General features: G+C 43.2%; 1 protein-coding gene across 2 annotated transcripts in view; it reads right to left on the reverse strand.

The window, feature by feature from the left end:
* Nucleotides 1–231: 231 nt before the first annotated feature.
* Nucleotides 232–27,797, reverse strand: part of map3k2 (mitogen-activated protein kinase kinase kinase 2) — a 102,640-nt gene continuing 75,074 nt past the window's right edge. For both annotated transcript variants that reach the window (XM_048598531.1, XM_048598530.1), the window contains 9 exons: nt 23,636–23,738; nt 18,654–18,784; nt 16,237–16,316; nt 12,617–12,684; nt 9,461–9,553; nt 7,110–7,316; nt 4,740–4,888; nt 4,115–4,246; nt 232–685 (listed from right to left, as the gene is read on the reverse strand). In XM_048598531.1, coding sequence (XP_048454488.1) covers nt 527–685; nt 4,115–4,246; nt 4,740–4,888; nt 7,110–7,316; nt 9,461–9,553; nt 12,617–12,684; nt 16,237–16,316; nt 18,654–18,784; nt 23,636–23,738 — 1,122 coding nt within the window. In that variant the 3' untranslated portion in view covers nt 232–526. The remainder of the gene's footprint in view (nt 686–4,114; nt 4,247–4,739; nt 4,889–7,109; nt 7,317–9,460; nt 9,554–12,616; nt 12,685–16,236; nt 16,317–18,653; nt 18,785–23,635; nt 23,739–27,797) is intronic.

The raw sequence follows: 27,797 nt of genomic DNA on the forward strand, positions 1-27,797 counted from the left end.
TAACCCCCAAGAAATAGCATATGCTTATTGGCAACAGAAAAAAAAACCTTCTATTTGCCTCCAACATAAGCAGGAGAACCAGAATGCAGGAAAATAGATTGAAAAATGTTTGAACTATTATTAGCAAAAATATGAAGTTAGGAGAGAGATTAAAAATTGAAATAAATAAAGAGAAATCAGACTGAAACAAAGATCCATCTGAAGCTCATAAAATGCGAGAAACACTCAGCCAGAATTTATTGGGAGAAACAAAGTTAATGCTTCAGATTGATCATGGCTTTACATAGATGCTGCTGACCTTCCGAGTGGTTTCCAGCAATAATTGGTTTTTCTCTCAGATTTTCAGTCTTTGTAATATTTTGCTTTTATCTTTAGGACACTATTCTAATGAAGTTCCTCTGAACAACTGAGCATTGTTATTACAGAGAGATTAAGGTTTGTTTCTGCATCACAGTATACAGCCCAGGGAGCTGCAAGTTTCCTTTCCTCTTGCAGTACATAGGCTCAGCTGACCGCACACATTATTTCAGTTCATAACTTTCTGCCAGCACTCACCTTTTATATCTCTGTGCACAATCATGTTACTGTGCAGGTAAGAAACACCTTCCAGGATCTGACGAGTGTACCTGCGAGTCACGTTCTCTGTAAGAGCACCATAGGCCTTCAGCTGGTCTTTTATTGAACCCTACAGAAGAATATTGTAATCCAATCACTTGTAAATTCCCTCCAGATACTGTTTTCACAGATTACTTAAACAGCGGTGTAGTGGTAATCTCATACGTCTGGCAATCAGACAAATGCTCAGGGGACATGGGTTCAGAAATCACCATGGTAGATGGTAGAATTTAAATTCAACGAATAAATCTGGAATTGAAAGCTACTTTCTGTGAATGGTGACTGTTAAACCCAAATGGTTCAGTAATCTTCCTTTAGGGAAGGGAACCTGCAGCCCTCATCTGGCCTGGCCTACATGTGACTCCAGAACCAGTGCAATGCAGTTGACTCTCAACTGTCCGCTTCAATGGCTGAGCAATTATTTCAGCACAGCAGTGATTCAGGATGACCAACAAATACTGATGTTGCCAGCAACAAAATACATGCCATAAAGTCATAAACAGATAACTTATTTTAGAATTACCACTTCAAGGTCTCCTGAATATTCAAATTTTTGGACTGGAAAATTATGCTTGTAGCTGTGATATCCCTTTACAAGTTAGCAAGGTCCAGTTGAAATACTGGGCAGACTAACTGCATGATAGGGGTTTTGATTTTTGCAAACAGAGTAAACTCGTTCTACCTGAGGTTTATAGGTTTAACAGTAGGGTGCTATCTTTTATAATAAGAGCCTTTTTTCAGTGTAATGTTATTTTGTTTTACCATGAGCTACCTCCAGCTTATATGTTAGAAAGCAGCACCTGAACAAAACAGCATGTTTTTTTTATTCAACATCTCTTTGAAACAAAAAATAATTTTACTGTTTTCTCCTCCTTTAAAACTTACAAAGAATCAAAAATATCTATTTCCTAAACTGACAAGGATCCCAAGACTGACCTTTGGCTTTATGGCTGTAAATACCTGCTAAACAGAAAACTTCTCATTTACAAGAAGTCTGGTGTGCTGTTTTTGATGCTCATTTTCCATTTAGCCTCACTAATCGATTATTCATGGTCTCCATACATTATACTTATGACTACGTTGTAAGTCCTGATGTCAACTTGCCAGGCACCAAGAACAACTGTACATGCACTCTCAGCCCCAATCAAAAGCACCGGGAACAAAGCTTCCTACACTAAACATTTATTTTCCCAGGGAAATCTGCAAAACTTGAGAGGTCTCTGTATTTGCATTTATCAGCAATTTACAATAGTTCAAAACTGCTTCTCCATCTTTATTTCTGGTGTCTGATAATTTAGTAACCTGTGTGGAGATACATTTATTGACAGTAATGGATGAAGTCAATCCAAATTTGCAGCCTGGATCTGTTAATAGCTTTTGAACTGAATCATCCAGGGCCGTGGCTTTGAAAAACCTTGGAAAAATTTACAAGTCACTAAGTGTTTTGCAGTAAGACAGAATTCTGACAGATGCAGATCCTGAAAATATACATTGTTTAGAAAAGAATGATGAATCACAGCCTACCATTAACAATGATAGTTAAATGCCTGCAAAGAACCAAGTAAATTTAATGAGAACAAGAACGTTTTTGTTTTAATATTCATTCAAGAGACATGGGCATCGCTGGCTGGGGCAGCATTTATTGTCCGTCCTAGTTGTCCTTTGAGAAGGTGGTGGAGAGTTGCCTTCTTGAATCGCTGCAGTCCACGTGCTGTAGGTTGACCCATAATGCCCTTAGGGAGGGAATTTCAGGATTTTGACCCAGCGATAATGAAAGAACAGTGATACATTCCCCATGGTACACCAATGGGGTCATCCATCTCAGGACTCACTGCAGAAGCAGTCATGCAAAGACTAGAACACACCACCCTCACCTGCATTCAACCTAAACTGTGGATCAGTACGTAGACAACACATTTGTCATTATTAAACACAACAAATTAGAAGAGACCCACCACCTCATCAACAGCGTATTCGGAGGGATTAAATTCACAAAGTAAGAAGAAAACAAAAATTACCTTCCGTTTCTGGACGTTAGAGTTGAGCGTATGACCAACGGTGAGTTCCAAACCTCAGTATACAGAAAAGCAACCCATACAGATCAAATCCTCAGCTTCCACAGCAACCACCCCAACGTCCACAAACAAAGCTGCATTAGGACACTATTTAAACAGGCCAGGACACACTGTAACACTCCAGAACTACGCCAGAAAGAGGAAGAACACTTATACAAGATCCTCACTTTAAAACGGATATCCCCGCAATTTCATCTGCAGATGCCTACTAAACAGGCAACAACAGGAGGACACGGTACACCATAACACACTGGCCACACTGCCCTACATCAAGAACATATCGGAACTGACAAGACTCCCAAGACCACTAGGAATCATGGTGGCCCACAGCCACTCTACCACAAACACAAGGATTAAAAACCCCATTCCCACAACATGCAGAATGAATGTGGTTTACAAAATACCGTGCAACGACTGCCACAAACATTACATAGGACAGACAGGAAGGAAACTGGCCATCAGAATACATGAACATCAACCGGCAGCAAAACGGCACAACAAAACTCTCCTTAATATCGGTACATTCAGACAATGAAGGCTATCAGTTTAACTGGGACAAGGTAACCATAGTAGCCCAAGCCAAACATAGACACGGACGGGAATTCCTACAGGCATGGTTCCCCACCCGTAATGCAATCAACAAACATATAGAATTGGACCCCGTATACAAACCCACACAGATCAAAACTGGAAATGTCACTACTCACCATAACAGACCGGGCAGTATAAATTCCAAGAATAACATGGTTTCATCGGAGGCTCCACTGATGATGTCACCTAGCATGGTGACGAAACGTCTGAACGAGAACAAGCCAGTTCGGCGAGCAAGTCAACAACCTCATCCATAACCCGAGCTACAGATCTTTGTCAGAACTTTAGATACATTTCCGAGTCAGCGTGGTGAGTGGCTTGGAGGGGAACTTGCAGGGGTGGAGGTTCCCTGTATCTGCTGCCCTTGTCTTTCTAGATGGGTTGTGGGTTTGGAAGGTGCTGTCTGAGGATTTTTGGTGAATTTCTGCAGTGCATTTTGTGGACAGTACACACTGCCATTACCGAGTGTCAGCTACGGAGGGAGTGGATGTTTGTGGATGCGGTGTTAATCAAACTGTGGTGTCACTGATTGCATCTACAAACGCGTGCTGTCCCGATGAGTGGTGATAATAAATGCAGCCTTTTTGCGAACATGAAATCTTACTGTACATTTCCTGAACACTTCAGAACCATAATTTTTGATCAGACACATCCTAGCTTCAACATTTCCCTTTAAGAAATTCTGCTTTTCCAAGTATTCTCAAGAAGTCTTTGTCCACCAGTTCAAGTAATCATTAACTGATTGTCCTGGAGTTTTCAAGCCATGTACCAAATAACAGAATTAGGGAAGACACACTATGATAATGAATATCCAGGATTTTGTTTAAGCTTACCCCTGGCATATACTCCATAAAGATAGAAAGAGTTCTCTCTTGAGGGTCTCTCAAACAGCCATAATACTGGACAATCCTTTCATGGTGCAGATTCTTTAATAACTGGATCTCACACTCAAGAGCATTCACCTCCTGAAAATAAGGAAAAATCAGACAGTTAGAAAATACAATGCACGCAATACACAGAAAGGCTTTTAATATGAATACATAATCGTAATCAAAAGGCCACTGCTGATAGGGCCTCCCATCTCAGTGCAATTTCTCCTCCACTGACACATGCCCCACCTTTCAGTAGGTCTCCTCCCATCAACACACACTCCTACAACCAAACCCACGCCCCACAAACACCCCTACCGTCAGCACAGCCCTCCACACCTCAACTTCTGTCAATGTGGCCCCCATGTCTCACCCTCCAACGATACAGACCCCACACACTTCTCCCTCCGTCAATGTGGCACCCCTACACCCAGCGCCCTAACACTCCGTCAACACAGCTCCCCAACTCTCCCCTTCCACGAACACTGCTCCCCAATTCTCCCATTGATCCATTACCACTTGCATTGTCTCATGCAGCCACCCAGTAATAGTGCCCATGCCTTCTCAACATGCAATGCAATAATCTCACCTTGCTGGTCTCAGGACTGTCTGGGTCGAACTGAACTTGTTTCACTGCCAGTTCTCTTGCTGTGTCAGCATCATAACACAAATAGACCCTGCCAAATGCCCCTTGGCCCAGCAGCTTGCCCAGTCTCCAATTTGTCGGCGCCCTTGGAGCTACAAAACATGAAGCCAATTTTAGAAAATGAGAAAGGAGAAATGTGAACTTTCCACCCTCACATGTCTGAGTAGTCTAAGTTCTCGCAGCACCAAACACATGCCAAAAATGCAGCCACTTTAGCTGATCTTTGAGTTGCCCTGCTGAGTATCTCTTGCTGTGACAATGTACATACCACAAGACTCTCCTGACGGCACACTGAGTAAGGGGATTATCCAATGTTCCTTTTAAAATATGTTTGGTCACGGAAAGTGGCATTGCTGATAACTGAGACATTTATTACTCATTTCCAATTGCCCTCGTGAAGGCAGTTGAACTGCTGCAGTCCCTGTGGCTTATGTATAGCTACACTGCCAGAGGGTAGTGAATTCAGGCTTTGGACCTGTGACAACAAATAAATGGTGAGACAGATCAGAGCCTGACTTGGAAGTAAAAGTAACAGCTGATCTGGCACAAGCCCTTTTAGGGCTAAGTCTCTCTGGTGAAGCTGATAATTACTGCAAACACAGGGTTTGAAAGGACTGGAATTCATGCTTCTGATCACAACCTATGTTCATACAAAGATAAAATTAGGAGCAGGAATAGGTCATTTGGTCCCTCAAACCTGCTTCACCTGTAAGATCACACCTGATCTGTTTGTGGTTAGAATTCTACACCTACACCAATAGATTCAGATTCTTTCACATCTACACCGATAAAGATTCTTGTTAGGCAGGCTGTCAGACTAACTACCTCATTCAGAATATTCAATGACCCTACCTCCAATGTTTCCTTAAACAGAGATTTCCAAAATCACAACCCACTGAGAGAAAAGACTTCTGAACTCTGGCATAAAAGGGCGATCCCTCATTTTGGACTTGCTTATAAGAGAAATCGTCTTTCCCACATCCACCTTGTGAAGACACTTCAGGGTCTTATACACTTTAACCAAGTCACCCCTCACTCTTCTAAATTCCAGTGAAACAAGTCCAGACTGCCTGAGCTATCCTCATAAAAAAAACCAATGAAGCAAACCTCCTCTGAACAACCACCATTTATATTTGTCCCTAAATAATGAGACAAAAACTGCACACCATATTCAAGATGGATAGGAAAGGTTTAGAGAGATGGTAGCCAAATGCAGGCAAATGGAATTAGCTCAGTTTAGGAAACCTGGTCGGGATGGACAAGTTGGGCCAAAGGGCCTGTTTCTGTGCTGTGTGACTCTATATGGTCTCAACATTAATTTGTATAACTGAAGTATGAAAGCCTCACTTTTATGTTCATATCCCTCATAATAAAGGATAGCATCCCATTAGCTTTCCTAGTTATTTGTTGTACCTATATACTCGTTTCTGTGATTTATGAACTAGATCCCCCTGTACATTGGAATTCTGCAGTCATTCTCTGTTTAAGTAATACTGTTTCTTGCTGCTCCTTCCAGAGAGAACAACTTGGCATTTTCCTGCCCTGTACTCCATCTGCCAAATTTTTGCCCAGTCATTCAACCCATCAAAATGCATCTGCAACCTCATGTCCTCCACACAACATACTTTTCTAACTCTGCTTGTGTCACTTGCATATTTAAATATGATGCCATCACTTCCTTCATCTAAGTCATTAAAGCAGATTGTAAGAAGTTCAGATGTAGTGCAATCCGGCAACAATGAATCAGCAGCCTATTTCCATCGATATTGCAATAGGAGTTGGTGATTGCCTCCCTATTAGCAGCTTCACACGACTCTTACAACTCTTTGGAAAAAGTGGAGAAATTTTAATTCAAATCACCTGCAGAGCCAACACTGGAGATCTTTCGAACACCAGTCTGTTGCCTCCTTAATGAGTTCAATGGAACAACGGTTACATTACTGGATCAGTAATCCAGTGGAGACAGGTTCAAGTCTCACCACACCAGCTTCAGAATTTAAGCTCATTGGGTCTATCACAAAAAATGCTTCACAGCCAATGAAATATTTTTGAATGCATTCACTGCAGAGTAAAGATGTGTATAACATGTTAACATTAAATTTAGCACCAAGCACTGCTTAGCAGTACAGTCAAGAGCAGAGATGAAGCTTGATACACACCCAATTGTTCAGTGTCAGTATTAGAGTGCAGTGCCATAATCCGCACAACTTCATAGGCCACAGCTTGAACTCTGGAATCACAATAAGCCTCGTCTCATGGGGCATTCTACACCACCCTCCCCAACCCTCCCACCAAGCATGAGTTGAACCTTACAACGGCTGGGGGGGCTGATGTCCATGACGGACAGTGTTGGATTGTCGATGTCACTTCCCCTTCTTCTCATCCTGCTGTCCTCATACTCCGGGGTGAAAATACTGCTCCCGCTGCTGGTGCTCAGGGAATGCTCAGTGGGACTGAAGTTGACGGGTGAGCGGAAAGTGTTTCCATGAGTTCTTCTTGCCCTGGGGAATGTTTTACGACCTGCAGAGAGGGGCAAACACAAAAGCCCTGATATTAAGTATGGTGCAAACAGTCCGCTCCAGCAAGGCAGAACTGTGTTGCAAGATGTGCTTTCCAGAAGCTGATGGCAGGGTATATGTTGTGGAGTAGACACTACTGGTTCAGCCCTGACAGCACCAAGGATATGAAGGTCTGTCAGTCCGCTAAGGATACTGTCTGCAATGACTCTCAGGTAAGAAGTTGGAAGTACACAGATTCAGGTGCATAGATTCAGGAGACAGCACAAATTGACAAATATGGGGAAAGGAGAAGTAACATAAGACAAATGAAAAACCAAAGAGCTGTGGATGCTGGAAATCATAAACAAAAACAGAAATTACCGGGAAAATTCTGCAGGTCTGACAGGAGAGAAAGCGGAGTTAATTTTTCGTGTCCAGTGACCCTTCTTCCAAAATGACACATCTGTAAGATTAGGGCCACAGCTGTAAGGCTGAGGACTGGACACGTTGTGAGGTTAAGCTTGCTTTAAAAGCAGCAACACTGATCTGAGAGGGATCAATGGTGATAATGGGTGCCTTTAACGATGAGTGTCCCAAAGGCATGTTCAGAGAAATTTGAAAAAGAAACTCATGCACTGCTAATGTGCAGAAGGCCAATCATCATCTCAAAGAGATAGGCAGGCCAGTTCCCCCTTCCAATACTCAGTGTATACATCCAGATTTTCAACTTCAAATATTTGTTAAGAGGCTTGAAAATGCAGTAACCACCAAAAGCAAGTTGGGGGTAAATCTGAATTGCTGCCACAGCAGAATTAGTAAACAAAGCAGACTATGAATCCGGAATTAAGCGTGTGCAATTAGTAGACCTAGGGTTCAGTCCAAGGATTAAGGAGGGTTAGAAAGAGAGTTTTGGAAATAGCTGGCCAGCCTATCCCCAGAATTGGAAACAAATGTTGAATAAGGGGAGGGAGGAGTCAGAGATAGACTAGGTGAAGGTGAGAACAGGGAGGAAATAAGAGGCAAAATAGATAAACTTTTCCGATTCCGGACGAGAGAGGAAGCAGTGCCGATGCTGTCATCAATGAATTGGAGAAGGAGTTGTGGAGATGGACCAGAGTAGGACTGGAACGAGAAATGTTTCACATATCCCACAAAAAGACAGGCATAAATGGGGCCCATGTGAGTACCTATAGCCATGCCTTTGATCTGAAAAATGTGAGGGGAGTTAAAGGAGAAGTTGTGCAGAGTGAGAACGAGATCTGCCAGGCAGAGGAGGAAGGTGGAGGATGGGGATGGTTCAGGCTTTTTTTTCCCCCGTGAAGAAGTGGAAAGCCCTGAGACCATCCTGGTAGGGAATGGACATAGAAAGGGAGTGCACATACACGATGAAGAGGCAGCAGCTGGAGCCCGCAAACTGGATATTCTGAAACTGAAGTAAAGCGTCAGAAGAATCTCAGATCCAAGTGGGAAGGAACTGGATAAGGGGAGAAGAGAAAAAAAATTGAGTCATGGTAGGGCTTTAACCATTCCTTCGTCTGCGCAACTGGTTTTCTCTCTCTCTGGGCTCCATCTCCATCTATTATCCACTCCTCCTCCTCCTCCTCCTCTTCCCCACCCCATCTTCAGCAAATATACCAACCTTTTCCTAGCTAAAATCAGTTCTGAAGAAGGGTCATTGGACATGATACATTAACTCTGCTTTCTCTCCACAGATGCTGCCAGACCTGTTGAGTTTTCCCAGCAATTTCTGCTTTTGCGTTAGAAATAGAGTTGCTGCTTCAGATTGCTAGTCAGTGACTCCATGTTGGAGACTGCATGATGGGGACTCGAATGGATCCAGCAATGATGCCACACACAATGGCAGAAAATGCAAGGAACACTGGTTGGGCCAGCACTATAAGAATGACTCGCCCGAGATACTGGAAAGATTGCAGCTTATGGTAACAGACACCAGCAGAGATCACTTCCTGCTGGGGAGGGGAAAAGAATTGGCAATGAGAAATACCACAACACAGAACCAAGATAAAACACCCCACATTCAGTAACAAACAACAAGCAAGCAACTAATGTGTTAAATACTCAATTCAGAATCAAACAAAATGGGCAGTTGGTGTTTAACAACAGCAATCAAGGGGCTCTAAACCTGGGGAATAGGCCAATGCTCACCGTCACTGTAGTCATGGTGATGGTAGGAGATGTGATACCTTCGTGGATATGTCCCACCTTTCCCAATTTTCTCAAACGTTGGAATATCATAATCTGCAAGGAGAAACATTGGTCTGATTTTATTCAGAAATCAAAAGCTAATCTGCATTGAATTTTGCAGCACAGAAGCAGACATGCAGTCAACCAGGATCCTGCTGGATTATCTTCATATTTCACGTCATCTCACCAAACAGCATGTTCTTCATTTTAATTCACACTTGTGTTTAGTTAATCTCCCCTTAGTTACAGCTATACTGTTCTTAACCACACCATGTATGTATTAAGTTTCTCCTGAAACAAAGTCAGAAACTGCTGGAGAAACTCCGCAGGTCTGGCAGCATCTGTGGACAGAAAGCAGAGTCAGCTACTGGCTCCCAAGCGCTAACTTTGCTTTCTCTCCTCAGATACTGCCAGACCTGCGGAGTTTCTAAAGCAATTTCTGCTTTGTTTTATATCTCCAACACCTGCAGTTCTTTGTTCTTAAGTTTTTCCTGAACTCCTTTTTAGAAATATTCTCATCTATGTTCCACTAACGGGTTCCAGATTTGGACAATTCCACAAAGAGACATCTTCTCCACCTCTACACTATAAATCCCTTTCCTAATCTTACAGACCATCTCACCTTCAACGTTCTGTCTTCTATAGAAAAGGGTATCAGCCTGCTCAAACTTTCCTAGTTTTCAAACAAAAATCATGCATGGGTTGTGGGTAACGCTAACTATGCCAGCATTTGTTGTCAGAACCTTATTGAGCTGGAGACGGTGGTGGTGACCTGCCTTCTTGAACCACTGCAGTCCATGTGCTGTCGGGTGACCCACAATGCTGTTTGGAGGGAGTTCCAGGATTTTGACCAAGGAACAGTGATATATTTCCAACTCAGGATGGTGAGTGGCTTGGAGACGAACTTGTAGGTGGTCATGTTCCCATGTACCTACTGCCCTTGTCCTTCTGATGAAGGTGCTGTCTGAGGAGTCTTATTGTGTTGCAACAGTGCATCTTATAGATGGTACACTTTGCTGACACTGTGCATCAGTGTTGGATGGAGTGAATGCTGAAGCTGCCAGATGGGGTGCCAATCTAGTGGGATGTTCTGTCCTGGATGGTGTTGAACTTGCATGTCGATGGAGCAGCACCTAAGCAAGTGGCACATATTCCATCACACTCCTGACTTGTAGATGGTTGAACAGACTTTGGAAACACTGGAGAGGAGTTACTCGCATAATTCCCAGTCTCTGGCCTGTAGCCAGTGTATTTATATGGCTGGTCCAGTTCAGTTTCCGGTCAACGGCAACTTCCATGTGCTAATGCTGGGAGATTCAGCAATCGTAACACTACTGAATGTCAGGGGAAGACTGTTAGATTCTCTCTTGTTGGAAATGGTCATTGCTTGGTACTTGTGTAGTGCAAATGAAACTTGCCACTTACTGGCCTGGATGTTGTCCAGAGCTCTCTGCTTATGCACACTGACTGTTTCAGTATCTGAAGAATTGGGAATGGTGCTGAACATTGCACAGTCACGAGTGAACATCCCCACTTCTGAGCTTATGTTGGAGGGAAGGTCATTGATGAAGCAGCTGAAAATGGTTGGGCCTAGGGCACTAGCCTGAGGAATTCCTGCAGAGATGTCCTGGAGCTGAGGGGGTTGGCCATTAAGAATGAGAAATATCTACTTTTGCGATAGAAACGACTCCAATTGGTGGAAAATTATCCACCCAAGTCCCACTGACTCCAGATTTGCTCGTGCTCCATGATGCTACACTTGGTCAAGTGCTGTATTATAGAAACAAAAAAGGGACAGGAGCAGGCCATTCAGCCCCTTGAACCTATTCCGCCATTCAATCTGATCATGGCTGATTTAATCCTTAGAACTATACCTAACACCTACTTGAAAACATTCAATGTTTCAGCCTTAACCACTTGCTGTGGCAGAGAATTCCACAAGCTCCCCACTCTCAGGCAGAAGACACTTCTCCTCATCTTAGTCTTACATGGCCTACCCCATTTCCTTAGACTATGGCCCCTGGTTCTGGACTCTCCAGTCATCGGATACGTCCTTCCTGCCTTTACACTGTCTAGTCCTGTTAGAACTTTAATAGGTTTCCATGAAATATTGTCTCATTCTTCTAAACACGAATGAATATACAGCTGTCCTAAATGATCCAGTATCATTTTAGTTATGTGGAAATCAAAATTACATTCAGTATGTATTCTTGAATGCGAATCTACAACAAAGCCAAATAACCTCAGGTCTACAGGATGAGGAATTATACTCCATTCAAAAATGACACAATCTATAAAATCTTAACTAATGGAAAGAGGTAGACAGCATTCCAAAACTAGCCTTACATATACGTGAACCAAACAACACATTTTTAGCAGAATAACTTAGGCCAACAGTAACGTGGTAGTAACACAACTGGACTAGCAATCCAGTTAATGCACTGGGGACACAGCAACTGGAAATCAAATTCAATTAATAAAATGTGAAGTTGACAGTTCATCTCAGATGGTGACGATGAAGCTATTTTTGATTGCTGTAAAAATCCATCTGACTCACCGGTGTACTTTAGGGAGGGAAATTTGCTGTCCTTACCTGCTCTGGCCTACATGACTCCAGACCCACAGCAATGTGGTTGGCTCGTGGCTGCCCTCTGAAATGGTCTTACAAGTCACTCCTTTCAAGGATCATTAGGTATGAAAAGCAGCTGCTAGTCTTGCTAGTCACACCCATATCCCATGAAAAATAAATAAAAAACAAACCTGAAGGGAATTCATGGAAGCATTAATAAAGCAAAAGTAGACATTAACCCACCTAAAGCGATATTTGGATAGATGTGTCACTGTTCAAACATAAGGTGTCACTCAGTTAAGACAGAAATGAGGAAAAATCTTTGCTTATGGAGAGTATGAATCTTTGGAACTCTCTTCCTCAAAAGTTGACAGAGTCCTTGACTATTTGTAAGGCAGAGGTAAATATATTCTTGATAAGCAAAAGGGTGAAAAGTTATCAGGAATAGACATGAACATACAGTAATCAGATTCAGCTGTGAGCTTACTGAATGGCAGAATAGGATCGAGAGGTGTACAGACCCAGGCAGCTGAAGGTTCAAAGCTCACCTGAATAATCTTGATGATTATCTGGATAGCTCTGTGCCCTGGGCATCCAAGATTTAGGATAGCTATCACTGCAAAGTAAAATAAAGTGTTAGGTCTATGATGTCCAGTGAATAAAGTGTGGACTTTATATCACTAAAAATATCATACAGTTAAATATCAAAAATATTTTAAAAATGAATGTTTCGTAATACTTTTGGCATACTTGCCCATTCATCTTAAACAATAATTCAAAACGATACAATAGACGCAGCCTGACACCACTGACGAAAGCAGGGCTTCATTATCTCCTAAATCCACAGACCATATTGAATCACACTACTACCATTGATTTTTACAATGTGGAGGTGCCGGCGTTGGACTGGGATGGACAAGGTCAGAAGTCACATGACACCAGGTTATAGTCCAACACGTTTATTTGAAATCACAAGCTTTCAAAGTGCTGCTGAAGGAGCCAACTGACAGAGGAGCAACGCTCCGAAAGCTTGTGATTTCAAATAAGTCACTTGGACCATAGCCTGGTGTCATGTGACTTCTGACATTGAATTTTATAGTACAACAGGCGGCCATCACGGCTCTCCAAAGTCTTTCATAGAATCATAGAATCCCTACCGTGTGGAAACAGGCCCTTCGGCCCAACAAGCCCACACCCACCCTCACAGAAAGCCACCCAGGCCCGTCCCCCTGCAACCCACCTCATCTACACATCCCTGGACACTACAGGGCAATTTAGCACGGCCAATCCACCCTAATCTGCACGTCTTTGGACTGTGGGAGGAAACCGGAGCACCCGGAGGAAACCCACACAGACACAGGGAAAATGTGCAAACTCCACACAGACGGTCGCCCAAGAGTGGAATCGAACCCGGGTCCCTGGCACTGTGAGGCAGCAGTGCTAACCACTGAGCCAAAGTCATCCTGCTTTCCCTCTTCTGTCCCACAGCCCTGCAAAGCTTTTCTTCCCCTTTTTAACTATTTTCAGTCCAATTTATTTTGCAAAGTTCCCTTTCAGGCAGCATATCCCAGATCACAACTCAATGAGTAAATAAACCTCAACTCCCCTCTGGTTCTGAAGCTAATTGTCTTAAATCTGGTTACACCTGTGCCTGCCACTGAAACTAGTTGCTCCCTACATACTTGACCAAAATCCCCTATAATTTTTAACATGCCTGTTATATCTCCTCTTAATCTTTTCTGCTCACAGGCAACAATTTCAGTTCCTCCAACAACTCTATGTCACTGAAGTCCCACATTCCTCTGTGTGTTTATCCTGCCCCATTTTCTGCACGCCACTCTCAAAAGCTCCATTTCCAATCTGGGTTTTGGCCTAAGCATTAAGTCTTTGGCCAAGTATCTAATTTCCACACAGCAAACCAAGTTGAGAGTCCATAGGCTTGTGTTACACAGACAAGTCCCAGTGAACCCTCTTGCATTCTCCATTGTCACTGGTTCAGCAACAAGAATATTAGCTCATCTCTCTTCCCTTTAACCCAGTAACACTTCACAGCACTCCAAGTATGATCACAATGATGAATAACTCATCATAGGCTAAAGACCAAATCAAATAATTCATGTCCCATTATCATGGCAACTGGAGTCTGCTGTGGTCTCTGATGCTAACCACTTCAGGTCAATGCACAGCTCCTGCACAGGCTGATTTACATCCAAACTGAGATTAAAACATTTAATTGTTGAGAAAGGTGAAGGCTGAATGCCTCCAGTACAACTTCCACTTGAGGAAAAGAAGAGATAAATCATAAAATGAAAATGCCATTTCCCTTTGAGGAACCCTCAACCATGAGTACAGGAACTCTTGCAGCCTCACAATTATAAATAAACTCATCATGGTGAAGGTGCAATAGAGTTTCCATTTTCCTATTGCCTGGTCCTGTTACTCCAGTTGATGGATATAATAGGAATGTTTAATGACTTTAAGATAAACACATGAACATGCAAGTAATGGAGGGATACAGACTAAGGGTAGGCAGAAGAGATTAGTTTAATTTGGCATCATGTTCGGCACAACATCGTGGGCTGAAGGGCCCATCCCTGCGTTGTTCAGTTCCATGTGCTTTGCTGCTTCTAGGATATTACCAAACACAAATTTGTGATTGTATTTCCTACATTACGACAGTAACCACACTTCTAAAGAATCTAGTTGGCTGTAAAGTGCTTTGTGATGTCAGATCTTGTAAAAAGCACTACATAAATGCAAGTTAGCTTTATTTTTTCTCTGTGCTCATGCTTTGTCATAAAACGTACATTGCCCCTCATACATTGGGAGCATGGAGCAATCAATTGTGTACAGTTCTGGTTACCACACTACCAGAAGGATGTGGATGCTTTGGAAAGGATACAGAAACGGTTTACCAGAATGTTGCCCAATATGGGGGATTTTGGGTTATTTTCACTGGAACACAGGAGGTTGTGGGGCGACCTGATAGAAGTTCATAAGATTGTGAATGGCATGGATAGAGTGGAAAGTATGAGCCTGTTTTGCAGAGTGGAGGGGTCAATTACTAAAGGACACAGGTGCAGGTGGGGGTGGGGAGTTTAAAAGAGATGTGCGAGGCAAATTTTTCACACAAAGGGTGGTGAGTGCCTGGAATACACCGTCAAAGATGTGGAAGCATTGGAAAAGGTGCAAAGGAGATTTACTAAAATGTTGCCTGGAATGGAGGGAAGGTCTTACGAGGAAAGGTTGAGAGAGCTAGGGCTTTTCACTTTACAAGGACGAATGATGAGAGGTGACTTGATAGAGGTGTACAAAATGATCAGAGATATACTTAGAGCGGACAGCCAGAGACTTTTTCCTAGGGTGGAGGAAGCTATTAGAAGGGGACATAGTTGTAAAGTGAGTGGAGGTAGATATAGGGGAGACGTCTGAGGTAGGTTCTTTACTCAGAGCGCGGTCGGGGCGTGGAATGCATTGCCGGAGAGGGTGGTGGAGTCGGCCTCATTAGGGGCATTTAAGCGGCTATTAGATAGGCATATGGATGATAGTATAAGGTAGGGATGGAGGTTAGATAAACCTTAGGTTTAGGGTAAAGGTTCAGCACAACGTCGTGGGCCGAAGGGCCTGTACTGTGCTGTACTGTTCTATGTTCTAAAGGTGGGGGAGGAAGCAGACACCATAGCAGCTTTCAAGAAGCACTTGGATGAATATATGAATAGGAAGAAGGGAATAGAGGGATACGGATCCTGTAAGTGAAGACAGTTTTAATATGGAAGGGCCAAATATGTCAGTACAGGCTTAGAGGGCCTGTTCCTGCACTGTACTGTTCTTTGTTCAATCAGATCAGCCATGATCTTACTGAGTCATCTTTTTGTCTGCTCCTAACTCCAAAGTTTGGAAGTATTCCTGGCAAGTATTCAAGCATGAGCCTGTTCTGTTCTCCCTCTCCATCCGCAACGCATCCAAGAGTCTGACTAAGAAAGCAACTAGTTACTTTGCTGGAAGACATTTAAGACTGTGTAAAATATGATGTGGAGTTGCATCTGTTTTCAGAATGAAGTCAACATCATTGCAATAACTACATTTGTACAACACTTATAACATAGTCCAATTTTCCAAGTTACTTTACATGACTAGCAGGATTTGGTATGAGGTGGGATGACTTTACCTGTCTAAGGGACTGTCCAGAGATGGACAACTCCCTGATGCTGAATTCTCAGGGCTGCTCATCGACAGTGGGTCCAACATCTATCAAACAAACAATTACAAGTCAAACAAGATACCTTTGCTTGAAAAGGTAGAAAGGTAAGAAACATGTGCGGCAAGAAAGAAATGAGTTTGCAATGTGAGGCATCACTATTCAGGAATGGAGAAATCTGTTAGTAGTCGATGGACAAATACACCAGGTGGCCCAAATCTCAAACTAACACAGATGGGAATAGTTTCCTCATACCTGAAAAATCAAGGATCTTAGGAACAGAATTCAGCTAGTTGAACCAGTGACATCACTTTCTCCTCTGTGGCAGCTTTATCTTTTTAATTTTAACTATCCATCCTTTGCCACATCCGGTAATATCCTCACTTCGCAATGAAAATTGTTCATAAGAACATAAGAGCTAGGAGCAGGAGTAGGCCGTCTGGCCCCTTGAGCCTGCCCCACCATTTAATAAGATCATGGCTGATCTTTTTGAGACTCAGCTCCACTTACCCACCCGCACACCATAACCCTTAATTCCTTTACTGTTCAAAAATTTATCTAGCCTTGCCTTAAAAACATTCAGCGAGGTAGCTTCAACCGCTTCACTGGGCAGGGAATTCCACAGATTCACAACCCTTTGGGTGAAGAAGTTCCTCCTGACCTCAGTCCTGCATCTGTTTCCCTTTATTTTGAGGCTATGCCCCCTAGTTCTAGTTTCACCTGCTAGCGGAAACAACCTCCCTGCCTCCACCTTATCTATTCCCTTCATAATCTTATATGTTTCTATAAGATCTCCCCTCACTCTTCTGAATTCCAATGAGTATAATCCCAGCCCACTCAGTCTCTCCTCATAATCCAACCCTCTCAACTCTGGAATCAACCAAGTAAATCTCCTCTGCACCCCCTCCGTGCTAGTATATCCCTTCTCAAGTAAGGAGACCAAAACTGCACACAGTACTCCAGGTGTGGCCTCACCAGGACCCTATACAGCTGCAGCATAGCCTCCCTGTTTTTAAACTCCATCCCTCGAGCAATGGCAGACAAAATTCCATTTGCCTTTTTAATTACCCACTGCACCTGCAATCCTACTTTTAGCGAATCAGACACAAGGACACCCAAGTCCCTCTGCACAGCAGCGTGCTGCAATTTTTTACCATTTAAAACATAGTCCATTTTGCTGTTATTCCTACCAAAATGGATGACCTCACACTTATCAACATTGTACTCCATCTGCCAGACCTTTGCCCACTCGCTTAGACTATCTATATCCCTCTGCAGACTTTCAGTGTCTTCTGCACACTTCGTTCTACCACTCATCTTAGTGTCATCTGCAAATTTTGACACACCACACTTAGTCCCCAACTCCAAATCATCCATGTAAATTGTAAACAATTGCAGTCCCAACACTGATCCCTGAGGCACACCACTAGCCACCGACCGCCAACCAGAAAAACACCCATTTACCCCTACTCTTTGCTTTCTACTCACCAACCAATCCTTTATCCATGCCAATACATTACCTGTAATACTGTGCAACTTTATCTTATGTAGCAGCCTTTGGTGTGGCACCTTGTCAAATGCCTTCTGGAAATCCAGATATACCACATCCACAGGTTCCCCATTGTCCACCATGCATGTCCTCAAAGAATTCCACCAAATTAGTTAAACATTACGTACCCTTCATGAACCCATGCTGGGTGTTCCCAATGGGAGAATTTATATCCAGATGTCTTGCTATTTCTTCCTTAATGATAGATTCAAGCATTTTCCCCACTACCGAAGTTAAGCTAACTGGCCTATAGTTACCTGCTTTTTGTCTACTTCCTTTTTTAAACAGTGGCATCACATTGGCTGTTTTCCAATCTGCGGGAACCACCCCAGAGTCCAGTGAATTTTGGTACATAATTACTAGTGCATTTGCTATTTCCATCACCTCTTTTAGTACCCTGGGATGCATTTCATCAGGGCCAGGAGACTTGTCTACCTTTAGCCCCATTAGCTTGCCCAGCACTGCCTCCTTAGTGGTTCCAGGTTCTTGCACTCCCCATACTCTCTCAGTGCCGTGTGTGAAACAGTTTCATCTGGGTTTACTTTTAACCAGGGTTGGATTTTAACATTCTATTCCTATTCTGAATTCCCTTGGCCAAGGGAAAATTCGTCACCTGTTTACCTTGTGAACTATTTTCATTCTTTTGCAAGTGTCTCAGTTGGATCTTCCCTCAGTCTGCATAGAATTCCATCCAAATGTAAGCAGTCTCTTATCAGACTAAATCCCCTTCATCCGACGAATTACAAATATACATATATGGTGAGGCCCTTCCCATATCGCAGACAGTGAGCTGGTGTATTACTATCATTAGATAAAGCACAGATAGAGGGATCCTTACTTGGTCCATGCTTTCGGGAATGAATTCGCCTTCACTGTTGATGCTAGTATAGGATCCATTTCGTGCCACCTGCTGCTGCCCATCTGGAATGTACCCAGGTGGCGGTGAGCTCCGATCGGATGTATGCGAAACTGAACAAAATGCAGAGGATTCACAGTTAACACAAACCAATCCCACAAAACAAAGCATGATCCTTTTCTGATGAAGGGTCTAGGCCCGAAACGTCAGCCTTTCTGCTCCTATGATGCTGCTTGGCCTGCTGTGTTCATCCAGCCCTGCACCTTGTTATCCATGATCCTTACAATGCCCAGTTATCAACCATAGTGTGAAACATTAAAGTCAATGACAAAGGAAGCATCTGTTTCAAAGAGAGGTGATGGAAACGTGATGGGGGAACAGAGATTTACTGTAAAGACTGCACTTTCATGAGACCATCTGCCCTTGCCCAGAAGACAGTAGGAATTCCAGCCTGTCCCTGGAAGAACAATAGCTGCATACTTTCTGAATTAAACAATAACTAACTTCATGAGGGTTGGGCTTGGGACTGAAATAGAATCTATCAAATCTTAACATATCAGGATCCCATTAACCCCAGGACGAAGAGAGAGTATGGTGGTGAGATTGTGACAGTCTAATAGAAAACTTTTGATCCAAACAATGTTTCTGATTCTGGGTGGAAACACTTAAAGTCTTCCTCAGAAGTTGAATTTATCTTAATTACAGGAAAATGTTATTCATTCATGGGATGTGGACATCATTGGAAGGTTCAGCATTCATTGCCCATCTTGAAATGCCTTTGAGAAGGTGGTGGTGAGCAGCCTTCTTGAACCACTGTAGTCCATTTGGTGCAGTTAGAGCCACAATGTTGTTAGGGAGAGAATTCCAGGATATTGACCCAGAGACACTGAAGGAACAGCAATATATTTCCAAGTCAGGGCAGCGAGTGGTTTGGAGGGGAACTAGCAGGGAGTGGTGTTCCCATGCATCTGCTGCCTTCTAGAAGGCAATGGTAATGAGTTTCGAAGGTGCTTTCTCAGCAGCCTTGCAAAATTTCAGCAATGCATTTTGTAGATGGTACACACTGCTGCTTCTAAGCACTGGTGGTGGTGAAGGGAGTGAATGATTGTGATGCGTTGCCAGTCAAACAGGCTGCTTTGCCCTGCATGGTGTCAAGCTTCCCGAGTGTCGTTGGAGTTGCACCCATCTAAGCAAATGGGGACTGTCCCATCACACTCCTTATTTGTGCCTTGTAGATGGAGGGCAGGCTTTGGGGAGTCAGAAGGTGAATTACACACTGCAGTATTCCAAGCCTCTGATCTGCTCTTGTGGACCCGTGTTTATATGGCAAACCCAGTTCAGTTTCTGGTCAATGATATCCCCCCAGGATATTGAAGCCATCACGGAATCCATCGGCAATGTTTGGAGATGGTTATTACCTAGCATTTATGTGGTATGAACATTATTTGCTATTTTTCAGCCCAAGCTTTGATGTTATCCAGGTATTTCTGTACTTGGACATGAACTCCTTCAGGATCTACAGAGTCACATGATGCTGAACATCATGCAGTTCTCAGTGAACATCCCCACTTCTGATCTCATGATAGAAAGATGGTCATTGATGAAGCAGCTAAAGGAAAACTCCTGCAGAGAAATCCTGAAGTTGGGCTGACTGACCTTCAACAACCATAACCATCTCCCTGTAGGCTATGTACACGGGGAAGCGATGGCGTAGTGGTATTATCGCTAGACTATTAATCCAGAGACTCAGCTAATTCCATTCCGTCACTCATTCTAACCTATCTGCCCCCGATTGCACTCCTTGCTCTCAGATCCAATCCTAACTTTGTAATTCTCTGGCAAGATAGCACTGGAGCATGGCAACTTTTTGCATGTTGTCACCTTACACCAATTATAATTGTTCTATCTTTTTAAATCTCAATTTTAAGCCTGTCAGAATTACTCTTTCTCTGCACCTTCTCTGTAGCTGTAACATTATATTCTGCATTCTGTTCTATTACTGTGACATACTTATGTTAGGTATGATTTGCCCGAATTACATGTCAAACAATATTTTTCACTGTATCTCAGTACATGTGACAATAATAAAATCAAATCAAATCTAGCCTGCCGACAAGGGTGATGCTACATACCAGCTCTCGGATACCTCCACCTAGACCATGACACCACTATGGAACACCAACTATTGCGTCCACAACGATCACAATAAATTTCATATCACCTGTTGATCTGCCTGCCACTGCTTCTAAGCTTATAGTTCCCCAAGCCTGCACAGCCTGCTTCTATCTCCTTCCGAGGTCGACATGGCCCTCAGCTCTGGCCGACCTACCTCCTGCACTTCAAACTTCACTCCATCTTCCTTCCCACAACAGCAGTAGCGACCCCTCATCCTCACCAGCCAGCCCACCAGAATCCACATTCAAAGAATCAGTAGCTGCCATTTCCATTCCCTCTAGCAGGATGACACCACCAGACACATACACTCCTCCTTTCATGTGTCAGCTTTCCGCAGGGACCATTCCCTTTGGGACACCCTGGTCCACTCCTCCTCCATTCTCAACACCTCCCCAAACTCCCACAATAAATTGCCATGCAATCACAGAAGGTGTAAAACGTGCCATTTACTTCCTCCCTCCACAGTAGCCAAGACTTTGACACACCGTCCAGGTGAAGCAGCGATTCACCTGCACCTTACTTAATCTAGACTGCCGTACTCGCTGCTCACAATGTGGTCTGTTCTATATTGGGGAAACAAAATGCAGACTGGGCAACCACTTCACAGAATATCTAAATGCTGTGTGCAAAAATGACCCAGAGCTTCCTGTTGTCTGTCATTTCAAAACACCACCATGTACCCTATCCGATATCTCTGTCTCAGGCTTGCTGCAGTGCTCCAGTGAAGCTCAGAGCAAACTGGAAGAGCAGCATTTCATTTTCTGCTTGGGAACCCTGCAACTTCCTGGACTCAATACAGAGTTCAACAATCTTAGGGCCAAGCACCTTCTCCTATGTCCTTAACCCAATCCCCACATACCAGGCCTTATCATCACATGGACTTCTACCACAAACAAGTCATTGTCATCCAGTAACGGTCATTCTCAAAGGCTGCCCTGTACCCATGCCTTTGTCTGCTCAATTGTTTTTCTCTCTCTCTGGGCTTCACCTCCACCTATCATTTACTCCTTCCTCCTTCCCCCCTTCTGATTATATACCAGCCTTTTCCTAGCTACAATCAGTTCTGAAGAAGGGTCACTGAACCAAAATATAAACTCTGTTTTCTCTTCACAGGTGCTGCCAGACCTGCTGAGTTTTTCCAGCAATTTCTGTTTTTGTTTTTGATTTCCAGCACCTGCTGGTCTTTGGCTTTTTTTATACTCAGTTTGTGTTTTGGGGATGCAGGTTCAAATCCTGCCATGGCAAATGGTGGAATTTGAATTCAATAAAGAATCTGGAATTAGGGATCTAATGATGACAAAACCATTGTCAATTGTTCAAAAAACCCATCTGATTCACTAAAGGCCTTTAAAAAAGAAAATTTGCTGTCCTTATCTAGTCTGGCCTACATGTGACTCCAGACCCACAGCGATGTGACTGACTCTTAACTGCCCTTGGGACAATAAATGCTGGCTTAGCCAGAGATGCCCACATCCCCTGAGTGAAGAAAATAAAAGTATGACTTTCCCAAATTCCCACTGATTCCAGTTTTGCTAAGGCTCCTGATGCCACACTCAGTTGAATGTCACGTTGATGTCAAGGGCTGTCCCTCTCACCTCACCTCAGGAATTCAGCTCTTTTATCTATATTTGTACCAAGGCTGCAATGAGGGTGGGAACGGAGTTCGCTGGTGGAACCCAAACTGGGTGTCAGCGAGCAGATATTTCCTGAGTAAATACTTAAATCTAAACCTTAGAATATCATTGAGCACTTTAAGAACTGCAGACATTGTTGCGCAGAAAGGGAAATAAGAGAATAGGGCATCAGAAATCCAGAATTCTTCAGCAAGGGTATCATGGGATTTAGAACTAAGATTGGGTCAGGATTGCGAAAAGAGACAGCAGGATATACATAGGCTGAGACACGACCAATTCTCACTGATCTCAATTCACACAGACAAAGAAGGATAAAAATTCAACTGGGACAACACATCCATAATAGCACAAGCCAAACAGAGACATGCCAGAGAATTCCTGGAGTCCTGGCATTCTAACTGGAACTCCATCAACAAACACATTGAACTGGACCCGATATATAAACCACTGAGAAACAGAACCTGAATTGATGTCAACCACCGCAGCAAACCATGGCATATAAGTAACAAGCGGGACAGAACACTAACGCTTCACCGGAGATGCACTGACGATGTTACCTAGCAGGGTGATGAAACATCTGCAATCAAACACACCAGCTCGGCGAGTAAGTCTACAACCTCATCCACAACCCGAACTATAAATCTTCCTAAAAACTTTATATAGCATGCTTTCCTTCATCGTTCGGGACACAAAGCATAAAAATTGGCAAGTCACATTGCAGCTGTATGGATCTTTAGTTTGGCCACATTTGGAATACTGCATATAGTTCTGGCTGCCACACTAACAGAAGGATGTAGAGGCTTTAAAGAGAGTACAGAAACAGTTTACCAGGATGTTGCCTGGTTTGGAGGCTATTAGCTTTGAGGAGAGATTGGAAAAACTTGGTTTGTTTTCACTTGAACGTCAGAGGCTGAGGGGGATTTCTTGCCCCCAGAACATTAGCCTGGGTTTCTGAATCACCACTCCAGTGACATTACCATAAAATTAATTAATCTGTTAAGTAAATATCAGAATTGAATACAAAAAGGTCAAGGAGACAGAAAAGTGAATAGAGATAAGGGAATGGGATTTGGCTTTGGCCAGAGATTTTGCACCAGTCCAGCTACGATGGACTGAATCACTTCCTGAGCTGGGTACTTACAAACCAGAGCTTACCTATCAATGACAGCTTGTTTTTCCTCTCCGCACCTACAAAGACTGAGCCATTGTCCAAATCATCCAGCGTTTGTAATGCCTCCACATTGCTGAGGTTTGTTACCTAGGCAACACAGAAAATCAAAGTTAAAAATATAGACAAATCAAAACATTAAAAATAATCAACAGACGTATATTGTACAAAGAGGCATCCCAGGCAACACAGACACTTAACATTGCCAATATGGTCTGTCTAGATCCAACAATTTTGCAAAACAACCACATCATGGTTTGAATGTACCAATGATGCACTCAAGGTTACATGTCAGTCCAAAGGAATGGGATATGTTCCATTTCAGAGTTTTGGAGGAGGTAGAAGCACAAATCCCGAGATGGGACTGCACTTCACCTCTCTGTACTAACTAGGCTGTCCAATGGTGAAAATGAGAAACAAGAGTTTTACTGAGATTTTACCAAAATTACTTCACACTGGGTGGAGACTGTCCAAACTCACCTCACACAGGACATTTTAGTCAAGGGATACTCTCAACACTTGCATACTTCCACCAGGTATCGCAGCCCTGATCTAAACAGCGCACAATAAAGTTCTGTCTACTTTCAGAATTTCAGCCACCACAGAATCAAACTAATGTTCTCCCGTTATTCTGAGTTATGCTAAGCAAAATTAAGAATTCTTGTAGATTCAAGGCATTATGGATTTTTCATATATTCATACAGTGCAGAAAAGCCCCTTGGTCCACTGACATTACCATCAGTAGTGCGCTAATCCCAATTTCCTGCATTTGTCCCTTATCCTTGAATGTTATGATATTTGAAATGCTCCTCCAACTATTTTGTTAAAGGTTGTAAGGTTTCCGGCCTCCACTACCTTCACAGGCTCTGCATTCCCACCATCTGCTGTGTGAAAAGGACTTTTCCCCAAATCCCCTATGAATCTCCTGCCCCTTATCTGAAAACTATGTCCCCATGTGAATGACCCCTCAACCAAGGGGAACAGCTGCTTTCTATTCACCCTGTCCATCTCTCCAATCTTATATACGTCAATCTTTGTATCCTCTTTGGCCACAGGTGAGGTCCCAGAGTACTGGAGAATAGTTAATATTGCCCTACTGTTTACGAAGGGTAGCAGGGACAATCCTGGAAATTACAAGCCTGCCAGTCTCACGGCGCCAGTAGGGAACTTATTGGAAAAGATTCTCAGGACAAGATCTACACACATTTAGAAGTGATAGGCAGCATGGTTTTGTGGGGGGAGCTTTTGTCTCACTAACTTGATCGAGCAGATGACAAGGATGATTGATGAGGAAAAAGCAGTGGATGTTGCCTACATGGACTTCAGTAAAGCCTTTGACAAGGTCCGTCAGGGCAGACTGGTATAAAAGGTGAAGTCACATGGTATCAGGAATGAGCTGGCAGGATGGATACAGAACTGGCTTAGTCATAGAAGACAAAGAGTAGCGGCAGAAGGATACTTTTCAGAATGGAGGGTTGTTACTAGTGGTGTTTCACAGGGATCAGTGCGAGGACCTCTGCTGTTTTGATTTACATAAATAATTTGGAGAAAAATGTAGTTGGTCTAATTAGTTAGGTCGTGGATGATACAAAGATTGGTGAAGTTGTGGATAGTGAGGAGGATTGTCAGAGGATATAGATCAGTTGGAGGCAGGAGCAGAAAAATGGCAGATGGAGTTTAATCCAGACAAATGTGAGGTGATGTATTTTGTACAGGTGGAAATTACACGGTGAATGGCAGAATCCTTAGCAGTATTGATATGCAGAGGGATCTAGGTGTGCAGGTTCACAGATTGCTGAAAGTGGCAATGCAGAAAGATAAGGCAGTAAAAAAGGCCTATGGCATGCTTGCCTTAATTGGATGGGTCATTGAGTACAAGAGTAGACAAGTTATGCTACAGCTTTATCAAACTTCAGTTAGGCCAAACTTGGAATATTATGTACAGTTCCGGTTACCACACTACCAGAAGGATGTGGATGCTTCACAGAGGGTACAGAAAAGGTTTACCAGGACGTTGCCTGGTATGGGGGATTTTAGCTAGGAACAAAGATTGGATAGACTGGGTTTGTTTTCACTGGAAAGCAGGAGATTGAGGGGCGACCTAATAGAAATTTAAAAGATTGTGAATGGCGTGGATAGAGTGGAAAGTATGAAGCTTTCTCCCCAGGGTGGAGGGGTCAATTACTAGGTGACACAGGTTCAAGGTACGAGGGGGTAAGTTTAAAACAGATGTGCGAGGCACGTTTTTCACAAAAAGAGTGATGAGTGCCTGGAATGCATTGCCAGAGGAGGTGGTGGAAGCAGACACAATAGCAGCATTCACAAAGCACCTGGATGAATAAGAACAGAATAGAGGGATACGGATCCTGTAAGTGAAGTCACTTTCAGTATGGAAGGGCAAAATGTGTCGGTGCGGGCTTGGAGGGTCGAAGGGCCTGTTCCTGTTCTGTAGTATTCTTTATTGTCTGTTTTTATTCTTTTATCACCTGCCACAGAGCAGGTTTCTCTCCTCACATACCTTACAGCCACAGACAGCAACCAAGGCCAAAATTGAAAGAATAATATCTAATCCAATGATCTCTTCCTGCACAGTTGTTCAAAATGCCAAGATGCTGCATTGGGGTGATATTGTAAGTGCCAACACCAAAGGCACAATTTAACTACATTTGAGCTGCAGCAAGCTCACTACCGAGACCAAAATTTCTATTCTGAAGCATAGGAGCAAGAGCAGGCTATTTGGCCCCTCGAGCCTGCTCTGCCTTTCTAGATCATGGATGATCACTGGCCTCAATACCATTTTTGCGCACTATCCCCATATCTAGAACATCAATCTCTGTCTTGAATCCACTCAGTGAATGAGCTTCCATACCCCTTTGGGTCAAAATGCCAAACATTTACCACCATCCGTGTAAAGACATTCCTCATAATCTCAGTTCGAACTGGCCTGCCCAATTCTGTGACTACCCTCCTGGTTTGAGGCTGACCAGATAGCGGAACCACCTTTTCTACATCAATTCATGAAACTCAAAAGAATGCGGCGAGGCCAGTCTCTTAAATCTCTCTGCACAGGAAATTCCCTCCACCCCAGGAATTAATTTGTTGAACTGCTATTGAATTCCCTCACTGGCAAAGTGTTATCATCTCAGCTGGCTCATAGCAGAAAGGTCACATCCCACAGTGAAACCTGGCTTGATAGGCCATAATTTTATTTCTGCAATTTGTTTACCATGGCACTTAGTCACTGTACACATTGGCAAGAGACTATCAATGAACTTTTAAGAGCAGAACAAAGTTTATTACATACAAAAGGGAAAGAAAAGAAATATTTTACACCGTACAAGAACAATTCAAAAGTCTTATTACATGTATCAAATTGAAAGATTCAACCCTTCTATTCTCAATGACAAGCTGACAAATACTCAAAACGTGGCACTGCTGCCTCACAGTGCCAAGAATCCGGGTTCAATTCGACCCTCAGGTGACTGTGTGGAGTTTGCACATTCTCCCCGTGTCTGCATAGGTTTCCTCCAGGTGCTCCGGTTTCCTCCCACAGTCCAAAGATGTGCAGGTTAAGTGTGGTTTCCTCCTACAGTCCAAAAATGGCCACACTAAATTGCCCATATAGTGTTCAGAGATGTGTAAATTAGGTGGGCTATAGAGGGATGGGCCTGGGTGGGATGTCTGAGGGTCAGTGTGGACTTGTTGGGCCGAAGGGTCTGTTTCCACACTGTAGGGATTCTATGATCTAAGTGAACAGTCACCCTGATACCATTTTAAAGTTCTTGTTCAGTGGTCATGGCTGTAATTGAGATTTTTTTCCGGAAACTTGTATAGTCAGTCAATGTTTTTTCTACATCTCTTCCTCAGATTCTTAAACCGCTCATACAGCTCACTTATTTCTTAACATCAGTTCTTTAAACTTCTATTCTACAACCTTCTGTTTCTGGCGCTTTTCTCTTATTTGCTTTAAATCACTTAAAATTTCTTTTCTTCTTCTGCGACTATTTTGGAGACAGCAAAACTACACTGCCCCTGTTATAGAGATAGTAGGAACTGCAGATGCTGGAGAATCCGAGATAACAAGGTGTAGAGCTGGATGAACACAGCAGGCCAAGCAGCATCAGAGGAGCAGGAAAGCTGACGTTTCGG

This window comes from Rhincodon typus, chromosome 7 (genome assembly GCF_021869965.1).
Source record: "Rhincodon typus isolate 14 chromosome 7, sRhiTyp1.1, whole genome shotgun sequence".
Taxonomy (NCBI): Eukaryota; Metazoa; Chordata; class Chondrichthyes; order Orectolobiformes; family Rhincodontidae; genus Rhincodon; species Rhincodon typus.